General features: G+C 32.0%; 1 protein-coding gene and 1 long non-coding RNA gene across 2 annotated transcripts; both read right to left on the bottom strand.

The window, feature by feature from the left end:
- Window positions 1-3,042: 3,042 nt before the first annotated feature.
- On the bottom strand, window positions 3,043-4,300 carry LOC123694065. Its single transcript, XR_006751764.1, has 4 exons — window positions 4,264-4,300; window positions 3,568-3,984; window positions 3,180-3,289; window positions 3,043-3,104 (listed from the first exon to the last, which is right to left on the bottom strand). It is a non-coding gene; the product is annotated as an uncharacterized LOC123694065 (long non-coding RNA).
- Window positions 4,301-8,711: 4,411 nt separating this feature from the next.
- On the bottom strand, window positions 8,712-9,862 carry LOC123693681. Its single transcript, XM_045638871.1, has 2 exons — window positions 9,515-9,862; window positions 8,712-8,894 (listed from the first exon to the last, which is right to left on the bottom strand). The coding sequence occupies exons 1-2, from the start codon at window positions 9,782-9,784 to the stop codon at window positions 8,712-8,714; spliced, it is 453 nt and encodes a 150-aa protein (XP_045494827.1). The 5' UTR covers window positions 9,785-9,862.
- Window positions 9,863-11,723: the final 1,861 nt, after the last annotated feature.

Genomic DNA, 11,723 nt, shown 5'->3' with positions numbered 1-11,723 from the left:
ATATATATAGTAATGCATAAATAACAGCATGAAATACTTACTTTTAATTCGATAAAATCATTTATCTACTCAACATACTCTATAAAATCTCTAAGATAATGTGCTGGCGTGCTTGAAGCTGTGAAATTAGTGTGAGACATCGTTGTATTCTTTTTGCTTATCCAGTACATTTCTTTAAAGAATTTTGTCGTCCAAAATGCGGAAAATGCAACAGCTCCCAGAATTATTACACTAGAAATGGTGGTGTAATTCATGATTGTGCACATCGTACTATGAAATCTAGATAATTGTAGTGCGATCTGTGAACTTTTCTCTATAAATTGCACATAGAAAGGGTGGAAAATGTGTTATTCGTGCTTGAATTAAATACACAAATACGATTTTTCAAAATATTAATAAATCTATTCATCTCTTCTTTATAGATTTAGTTAATACTTGATACATTAGGCATATTATTATTAAAACAAAACTGTAGTTACCGTGCTTTCTACACAAATTCAAATCCATTTGAATTTAATTTTAAATTATAGAGTTTTATTGCTCTATTTTCCTTATGAAAAACTTTTTGAACATTAAAAGTTAAGAAATAATACTTACAAACCAGCACCCATTTCAGATTTATATGCAACGAATTTTAATTTTTCAAAAAAGACAGAACACCGTAAACAGCTACCCGCTTTTCCAACTATTATCATGAATAATATGAACCCTCACACTGCGAAGGTTTTTATTTATATAAACTCATAATCCCTTGTTTGTTTGAATTGAATACGAGTGTTTGTAAACACTAGGTCATAAGGTATTGAAAAATAATAAATATACAATCCAATAAGTTGATTGTCTATCATGGCGAGCCATTGAAAATATAGGAGTTTTAAACGCTAGAGCACTTGTAACAGAATATAGAGCAATCGACGAGGTTACAAATAAAAGCTCACTTGCTGTAATCATTGCATCGAACAGAATGTCGAGCATTCGCACGAACTACATTACTCGGAAACTGAGCTTTTGCCAGTATATAGCTTTCGTAAAAACGTTACATTACATAGTAATGCCCTACAAACAACTCGAATGCATACCCATCCTTAGATATACTTATTACAAGCTCTTGCCTATTGTACCTAAAATCTTAAATCTATAGCCTCCTCTGATCCATTGTCATCTATAAAGGACAATTCACAGAAAAACTTGCGGCCCAAACTTTTTAATAAGGAAACATAATTTTCCACCCAGTGTCAATCATAAGGGACACTTTTGAATTTTGCGCTAAAATTCAAAAATTTGCGACATTTCTTTTTGTTTTTGCTTTTTTTCTATTGGTCAGTTATATTCGAATAGGAAACAGAAGCCATATTGCCAATCTAACCAATTGTGTCACATCAAATCTCCGCCAAGTGTCATCATGAGCGCCCGCCGAAGGAATGGTGATTATTAATCCGTTTTTTAATGAATAATCTTTGTGTTTTTAAACATAAACCTTGTTTATATTTATTATGATTCGTATATTCGTTTATTTAATGACATTATTTTAGGCGTCCTTATTAAAAGCAAAGATTTAATAACAGTCAAAGTTAGTTGTCCATAATAATGGACATTGGGATGAACCTTTACTATGTCATAAATATTAATTACAGGGATTTTTCCAATGAAGCAATTATGTCCGGGCAAACCCCATGCCACAGGACTCAAAGCCTTTGTATTTGCCAATCCCAATGGACTAGTATGCGATTTACATATTTATCAAGGCGAAACTACATATCCGGATTACGCAGGAACTGAATTTGGCCTGGCCGAAAAAGCTGGATAATCTGGTCCCAGGCCATGTTCTCTACTTTGACCAATTTATTACGTCCCAAAGATTAGCATATGAGCTTTATAACAGAGGTATTGGATGCACCAGCACGCTGAAGAAAGATCGAATCCCTCGCGATTGTCCCATTAAACAAGACTACGAACTCAAAGAAACGGGAAGAGGAAGTTCCCATGTTCTAGTAAAAGAAGACAATATATATAAATAAAATATAATATAATAAACCGATGCAGACTATGTCATTTTAATAAAACTTATTTCAAGTGCACTTCGTGCCAAATAATATATTTGTGCCTTACTAAAAACAAAACTTGTTATTTAGAGTTTCATCAGCAATAATTGCTGAAGGGTTTTTTTGATTGTACTTGATTTTTATTTGTTACCTGTTTCATCAGTATTACCTACTTATAACTAGTTTTTATTTATTAGATTTAGCATTGCAGGGCATAAAAGAGAAGTTTACTTTTTATTTTTGATACGAAGGTTTTTGTTTTTAGTTGATTTTAATTTGAATATGAAGAAGTATTGTTTTTGTTTACTGCTAGATTTTTTTTTTGATATTTCTTATGCCCCAGCCTAAATATTTTTGAAACAACTTTAAATATATTGTTATTTTTTCCATATTCAATGGTTTTATTTATCCCAAGTACCCAGTGGTAGATTTTTCGTTATGAGCCCAATGTCCTTCATAAAACCCAAACACAAATCAGCTGATTTTAAAGTATCAGCCCAATGTCCTTTAAAATGGACACCACAAATTGTAACAAACAAGCGTACCGATCGACTAAGTATCATGCCATTGTATCCCAAAAAATAATATAAAAATTCTAGTTTTCCTTTTTAATGAATAACGCCACACGAAAGTCGTGGGCGGCAAGCCTTAAAAATATGTTGTCCTTTTTGCTTGACACTGGGAGGAAACCAAATATTGCTATTTAGGTTTTGGGCCTGAGGAGGTTAAGATAGTTATTGTTAAAATCTATACTAATTATACCTAAATGAGAAATTGACATTTGCTCTATTACCTTCTTTAAGCGACTAACTATAACGCCTACTGGTCATACTCGGTTACTGTTTTGTTAAAATAAAATTAGTAGTCGCATTCATTTAATTTATTATTAAATACATTAATTACTTATAAATAATAATTAAATAATAATCATTTAATCACTATAGCAAAGAGTTTTTTCACTATAGAATTATAATAGAGAGAAACATTTTCTTCGTCATGTTTACATAATGACATTCCTTTTGGCCCTTCGCAAAACTAGTTTCACATATTTATTTTGTTCATCTAAAACAAATTAATTTATCAATATTAGCAGGTCTTTATATTGAAATTTATAATGTGTAATAAATTAAAATTTACCAATTCCTGTAAGATTAGTGATGGGTATTTCATTATTGAAGCGATCCATTTGAAATAAATGTCTTGTACCCAATAGCAGGGTTACCATGAGAGCACCAAATATCAGAAGGCTGCAAAAGTTGAATATATTAGATTCTGCTTCCTTACCAGATTTTTATTTCCGAAAAAAGTACCTATTGCATGCGTCGAAAAGTCTTTATAGCGTTCTTTATGCTAAAATTTCTTATGAATAAAGGATAAAGAAGATACTTTCAGAACAATTTGTAAGATGTTACTTTCCCAATTGAAACAGCACTTAACGTAACTTTTACACCATAAAAAGTAATTAGTTTATAGGTGTGTAGTGACAATATAAAATAATAAAATAAACACAACACATAGAACTCACGTTCCAGCGACAACCATTTTACACTTCACACCTGCACCTCGCCAAAATATTAATTCAATCTTACGCGCAAAATATGCACAAACAGTTTTTATAACCACTAATTTAACAAACATCCTGCGACTGTTTTGACACAAATTATATAACAAACAAATATAATATTTGTTAATAACGTTTTAAGAATAAAATTGGCAATTTAATTATGAATCAAAAACGTCAAAAGAGGACGTGTTGTTTCCAATGTTTGGTTCTGTTATATCTCCTATGTCGGATCCTATGGTGGTCTCAACGGTCGCGGTGGTAGCTGATGTCGTTTCTGCAGATGCGCCTCTATAATTTTTTATATATATTTCACCGGGCATTATCATGTACTTGGTCGTCCAATATGCTCCGAATGCTAGGATGCATGTGAGTATAATGCTGAAAATTAAAGAAAAAAAATTAAATATAAGTAATAAAGTAACCTAAAAACCTAAAAAGTAGCCTTAGCCTCGTTTAAATCGGTCCAGTTATTTCGATTTTTATGCATTATTAAATAAATAAAAGTACTTGAATGTGAAAGTTTATTTAGTTCTTAGTCTGAGACTGCAATATTTTGTTAATAATTACTAAATAACTACTTGTTCTACAATATTTTCTTTAATCATTTAAATCTTTTGCTGTACTACAATCTTAAACTTGACAAAAAATCGCACTTACAAACCAAAGGCCATTACACCAGAACCACTCAGATGAATGCAATAGAAATGTTATATTGAGTCTTATTCGATTTTTATCAATGGTGAAATGATACTTAAAGCTGTCTACACATTACATTACGGAAGGAGACAAAATAGTTGGAAAGTGTAAGTGACAATAAGAAAATGGAATTAAAACTTCATATTTCATACTCAAATAATTTAATTTACTGGGAGTTTTTGAAATATAGCTATTAGCTTGGTAGAACCTAGGTTCTCTCTATACAAAAATATTCAATTTTTATATAATTATACTTATACTTTTATATAATTATACTTCAATTTTTCCGCGTCTTTGGATTATTTTAAATATCAAGTCTAATCACTTACTAACTAATTTTCCAAATTACAATTAAAAATTACATATGTGAACATACATCTTAACACTTTCCTACAAGAACAATGCTCCATAAACAAAACATTTCAGTGTAGTAACAAATGAAGCGTGGGAAATAAAAAAATGTATAACCAATTGGAGAAAAAAATAATCTATTACGTACTTTCACATATTATCATCTTTATTTTCTTTTAAAATGTATTTAAAATTAAATGTTACTTTTCCTTAAATTACATATTATGTAGGTGCCATCGTCGTTGTAACAATTTGCATGGATTCTGTCCCTGTATTCGCCATATTCATTATATATTTCGTAGTCCAATACGCCCCAAACGCTAACAATCCCGTTATTATTATACTGAAAAAATAAAAAAATAAATATATACCAATACCACAATAATTTACAACTGGTCACTTACTTAAATCGCTACTCAAAACTCAAGAAGGTTCTGTTAGCTTATTCATGGGTATGGACATAATTTTCCACCTTGGCTAAATGAATTTTAGATACAAGAGAACATAATATAGGTATTTAAATTCACAGCCAAAAGAATGCGGTTTCAATTATAGGTATTGCATTCTGCTCTATATTTTACAGATGATAGAAAAATAAGAGTAAAATTAAATTCTAGTGAATAATAAAGAAACAAAAGAGCTATTTGACTCAAGACAGAAAATTAATAATAAATTTTTAAATACCTAATCTATACTAATATTATAAAGCTGAAGAGTTTGTTTGTTTGTTTGTTTGAACGCACTAATCTCGGGAACTACTGGTCCGATTTGAAAAATTCTTTCGGTGTTAGATAGCCCATTTATCGAGGAAGGTTATAGGCTATATTTCATCACGCTACGGGCAGCAGGAGTGGAGCCACGGGGGTGAAACCGCGCGGAGCAGCTAGTGTATGTATATTAAGATAAATGCAATTAATTATTACTTACAATCCAAATGGCATTGTTGCTAACCTCACTGAGGTATCGACTCACATGACAAAGTATTCATTTTAAATATGCCCATTGTTTTCATGTCTTATATATCGAAACTTCAGCCGTTTCATTTAATATTCGTTTTCCACTTCGCTTTGCTATACTACTGTACAGATTTTTATGTAATTTCGGTAGATTTGAAAACATATCGTAAGCTGTTTTCTAAAACCGTAAGGGTCAGCTGCCAGTATTTTTACAACTTGAGTCGATTTGTTTACCTATATATAATCACCTCACACAAATTTTTATGAATTTACTAGCGGTCCGCCCCGGCTTCGCCCGTGGTACATATTTACATTTTCTCTACATAAGAACCATCCTCGTACTTCAAGGAATATAATAAAAAAAGAATTATCGAAATCGGTTCAGCCGTTCTCGAGTTATGCGCTTACCAACATATTTTGCGATTCATTTTTATATTATAGATATGGCAGAATCAGTTGGCGGGCAAATGGGCACATCATTATACCGAATTACATTCTGTAATATTTTTCAAAAGCAACATTAGATAATAATTTCATAGCATTCAGTACACGCAGGCTTAATTAATCTAAATAATACCTAATGTGCCTTATGTTGATTAAACATTGACCGCTTTTTTAAACAAATTTGACGGTACTAAATAATTTTATTAAGTTTGTATTTTAATAATAAACATCAGATGTATTGCATTATACAAAATATATAAAAAATACGGTCATAGTACGGCCACTGCACTTGTTAAAATAACCGATGATATTCGTCATGGAATGGATAATAAAAAGCTCACGGTTCTAACATTATTGGACTTCAGCAATGCATTTAACACTGTCGACTTTGATATACTGCTGAGCATATTAAGTTCTTTAAATATATCGGCTTCAGTAAATGACTGGTTCTACAGTTACTTACATGGGCGTCGTCAGCGTATACGTATAGACGAGGTTGAGTCGTCATGGTGTGATGTTGGTGCTGGTGTCCCGCAAGGCGGAGTCCTGTCTCCGTTGTTATTTTCAATATTTATTAACACTATCTCAAACAGGTTAACGTGCGACTACCACATGTATGCCGACGATCTCCAAATCTATACACAATCTGCCCTTGATGATTTACCCCAGGCAATCGTTTCGGTCAACGAGGACTTGAGCAGCATTGTAACTTGGAGTTCGGATTACGGTCTTCAAGTAAATCCCTTAAAACTCAAGTTATCATTGTTGGCAGCCCTTCCTTGATTGCAAGGGTTAACTGGGTGAATCTCCCTCCTATTTTAGTCGACGGCACACCTATTCCTTATAGTGAAACTGTAAGGAACCTTGGAGTGTACATAGACAACACTCTCTCGTGGAGCTGTCATATTAAGGAGGTATGTAAGAAAGTCTACGCAACTGCTGGTTCACTCCGTCGTTTTCAAAATTTTCTTCCCATCCCTACCAAAATTCTGCTAGCACAATCCCTCCTTTTACCCATACTTGACTACGCCGATGTAAGTTATGTTGATATTTCCGTAGACCAATTAAACAAGCTCGAACGTCTCCAAAATCTTTGTATCCGCTTCATATTTGGTCTGCGGAAATATGACCACGTCTCTGAGTTTCGTTCTCAGCTCAAGTGGCTACCCATTCGATTTCGCCGGGATGCTCATGTGCTGCAACTACTATATCAAGTTTTGTTTAACCCCAAAACACCAAAATATCTCAAGGAAAATTTTGTGTTCAGAGGAGAAAACGGGAACTCTGTCCGCTCATCGGAAATGCTCCGGTTAAGAATGCCAGCTCATCATACAGGCTTTCTGGGTAACTCCTTCACTGTTCGTGCGATTAAATTATGGAATGCACTGCCGGAACCAATCAAGAAGGCGCAATCTTTGAATATTTTTAAAAATATGGTTCGTGATCATTATTTTTCTCAGTTACCCTAGTGTATATATTATGTGTAATATATTATATATTTTATTAGTATATATATTAACTATATTATTTTTATCTCTTCTCATATGCATGTAATTTATTTGTGTGTATGTATATTATTTAATCTCTTAATTTTTGTGGCTTGTATATTATGCTGTTTTTATTTTATATCATTTTTTATAACTCTTCTTCTTTTTATTTTTGTTCATATATTTATTTATGCTCTGCCCTACTCCTATCCTTTATTTAATTTCTCTCTGTACAACCGGTTGTCTGGAAGAAATCGCTATTTAGCGATAAGGCCGCCGTTTGTTACAATGTATCCTAGATTAAGTCTCAATTTGTAATTTTTAAGAGCAATAAAGTATTAATAAATAAATAAATAAATAAATAAAATGTTTAAAATACTAAAAACTATATGTATAACTAAAAATAACCTTTACTTAATTAAACTTTATATACATATAGGTAGTTTTGAACAGAAACCAATTACATGTCATTCATATCTTCGTTCAGGAAGAGATATATTATTATCTACAATTAACAATTATTTTTTATGATCAAAATCTACAACAAAATAATAATAAAAAAGGTAGAGTCATTATGAAAAAGTAATTTAAATATTAGAATTTCACTTAAAAAATCATATTCCTATGTGTCTTTTTGAGCAGCTTTGGTGTTTTGAAGATTTGCTAATCTTTTTTTATTCATTACATAATATAGTGTACCTACATACTAGCATATTATTAATTATCAAGTCTAAAAGAAGGTGCAGAATATTATTGAATCTTCGATAACCTGCAATTTTCCGGTTGTCTAGTTGACTCATTACTGCTTCAGCAAGCAGCTTATATTTATACAACACGACACCAAACACAACATTTGCATACGAATTATTTTAGTTTAGCATAAATTGTATTAATATTTATAAACATTATAGCAAGTTATTCAATCCAATATAATAAAGAATGTGCTATTTAAATATGTGATGAAAATATTTGTTTCGATCTAATAATTCTCAGATAGAGATAACTGAGCTAAAAGGAGATTTTATTTCAAAAGTAAGAAAAAGCTTGATAATTCGTCTATGAAAGATAGATAAATGTCTAACCTAAAAGCTCTAAATACGATACCTATATCACCCCAAAACTCGCAACTTATTTTGCAAATAAAACAAAATTATCATTTAGTAAATAATATTCATAAAACAATAACAATTAAATCAGCAAATGTTAAAACGCCAGCTAAAAGACACAACAGGCCAATACTTAAGTATATTTTATCGAAAGACTCCGTTGTGAGCACTTGATTACTGATGTTTAGGACATCTTGCAATCTGCTGCTTCTTTGCACTTTCTTCATTCTGTTCCATTCGCCAAAAGTCTACAAGTGGAGGGAAAGTACTTTAAAAACTAGTTGTTTGATATATGTATAAGTTAGCCAGCAGTCTTCTGCTAGTAACTTGGCCCAGGCTTGCTTCAAGCCTAATCCTAAACCTACTAAATTTGTTTGTAGTGTATGGTACCAAGTTAAGTCAAAAGAATACGGTATTGCATTTTTCATGAATAGGTGAAGATTCGATCTAGTGAGTGTTTAGGAATATGTAACTCAATTCCGGTTGCAATGTCCTAGAATTGTTGGCTTGAGAGATCATTATCCAAAAGACCCCTTGGATCTGGTTAATTTAGAAGAAATACTTTTTCATAAATAAGGTAACGCACTCGAACAGGAAAGCTTTCAAATCGTTGTAGAAAACAGCATCATATTCTATGCAATATATTTTCAGTTTTCTACAAATATTACTCTCCAAATCCCTATTAAAGAGTTCCTCATACTTGGGTCACTACATTTTACATGTTACTTATTTTTGTTCAAAAAACAAAACAAACACACTGACCACCGTATTTCTGATAATGTTTATCTACCTCTGTCGAGATTAACGAACGGACCAGAGCGCGCGTGATAACCTTTATTTAATAGGTACATCATTAAAAATATCTTACCAAAACCATCCCAGTTGTAATTAATAGCGCAGATCCTACAAGGAGAAAATAGCCATGTACAAAGACATACAATCCGTCTTCTACTACCATAGATATTATTAGACCCAAAGGGATGAGCGTTTGGGACCAAATCGCCCCACCAACTAGAGTCTGTTCGTCCCTGTTTTTCGGTCTTGTATCCACTTCGGAACCAGCCCATAAGCCTCCAGCCGCTATAACACAACCCAAACTAACGCATTTCAGTATTAAACTTTGAACATATAGTACCATTTGTTAATCTTCACGAACAATCATAGTATGTGCATGAATTATGAGTCTAGGTAAAGCATTTTAAAATAATTTTTGATCTTCATTATTTGATATTTATTAATGTTTCAATAAGACGTTAAAATGATGTGACTTAATGACGTGTCATAATATTTATGATAGGTAGCGTTCGTTGAAAAATATTACACAGTTTTATATTATAGTGTGGTAGCGCTTGTAACCAAGTTTATCTGAAACGGATCGGAGATATTTATGAATGATTAACTAATACTCAATGAAAAAATAATGCCAATTTTTTGCATTAATTTTATCCGCTACATTTGAATAAAAATTATTCGGTAATAATACCTCATTAAATATCAGGTATTTATGTTTAACAAGCATAGGTACAACAACGTATTAATTTCAGTATCAGATTGATCTGATATGAAATAATAAGATCGCTTTCAGGTCCTTTGTATAAAATATTTTCCTCATTATTCGCAAAAAATGTTCACGAGACCATGCATTCTGCACATTTTATTCATTTATTCGTTTTGTGCAAGGTTTTGTGCCCTGTTTGTGGTTTTTTCATTAGATAGTGATAAAAATAATTATGTGCGTATTCTGTGTGCGTATTAAAATTGCTTTTTACTAAAACCTCCTTGAATCAAGATCATTTTTTAACCCATTGAGCGGCCCGATCGGTCCACGACACAATAGATTTTCTATTGTGTCTGTGATTCCGGGGCCTGAGTTATTTAAAGTTTTATAATAATATCATGGGATCATGATTCACGATAAATCCTAAAAGCACTAATCATTCGTGTGTAGATAATTTATTTACGTAGATTGGACTTCTAGGGTTAAATGCATAAACACCTACATGTTGTTTTGTTTTTATTATATATCTAATAACGATAAAAAATCCGTTGATTTTATTCGTTTTTCAAACTACGTGCATGGTTGTTCCACTAAAAGGCCTCAATTGAGTCATAAAGTACACAAATTTCAAGCATAATAAGTCGCATCATTTCTATAAAACCAAAACTGGCAATAATTTAAGTCGTGTTATGCGACTATGAACATAGTGCATTAGGGCATAAGTCGTTATATTGCAAAGGGCAAAAAAAACCTTATGTGAATACATTGAGTTATTCCATGAAGTACTCGTTCATAAGGGCACAACTACAAAAAAACACGAAAAAAGTATATTTATGGGGTTGTTACAATATCTGTTCTTATGTAAAACTAAAGTCTAACATAATATCTTACCCATACAAGCATAAAAATTTGAAGTTATAAAGATTTAGTGTTGATAAATAGTTTTTTGTCTCTCCTGAAAAGTGCTGTTTTTGAGTTATTCCCTTATTCACTGGAGGCACAGAATTTAATGTACACCGCGGCGAAATAACTTTGTCTTTTCTATATTTACCATCGAATCGCTTCGAAATCCAGAAACAACTCATTAGCCATCGAGACCTAGCAGTACATAGTTGGCTCATCCCGGTAAATTCCGCCATTTTGTAGTAAAGAGGATGTTGTACGTCATTTTGACGTATAATTGGGCTTTTCGTAACTTTTACGATTGTTTAAAAAAAATATTTTGTGTTGATTTATTTGAATATTTTTTTTCCAAGTCACGTTTTACATGATATAGTATTATATACTATATATTGAGTATAAAATAGGATCCAGAAAACTTTAACACTAGGACGAAAAACCTTCAATTTTAGTAAATGACGAATGAGGATTGGGTGGCTGAAGATGTTGTCTGGAGAAAAACCGAATATGTCATGGTGGTTATACATTGAGAATACAAGCACTATTAAGAGATAAGAGAAGCTCGAAAACCATATTCCTGTAGGTATGTTCAGTTACCTTACAGGGAAAGTTATAGGTGGTCAGTGGCAATATTTTACGGCATGATATGGAATTTTAACAATTTCTATATCTTATAATA

This window comes from Colias croceus, chromosome 8, assembly GCF_905220415.1.
Source record: "Colias croceus chromosome 8, ilColCroc2.1".
NCBI classification, from domain to species: domain Eukaryota; kingdom Metazoa; phylum Arthropoda; class Insecta; order Lepidoptera; family Pieridae; genus Colias; species Colias croceus.
Note: the sequence above shows the minus strand (reverse complement) of the source record. Positions and strands in the feature narration are given on the sequence as shown.

Coding starts and splice junctions, on each gene's coding strand:
- LOC123693681 (XM_045638871.1), bottom strand. CDS start 9,784: ATGGTACTATATGTTCAAAGTTTAATACTGAAATGCGTTAGTTTGGGT. Junction 8,895..9,514: donor TTACAACTGGGATGGTTTTG/GTAAGATATTTT, acceptor CTCCACTTGTAG/ACTTTTGGCGAATGGAACAG.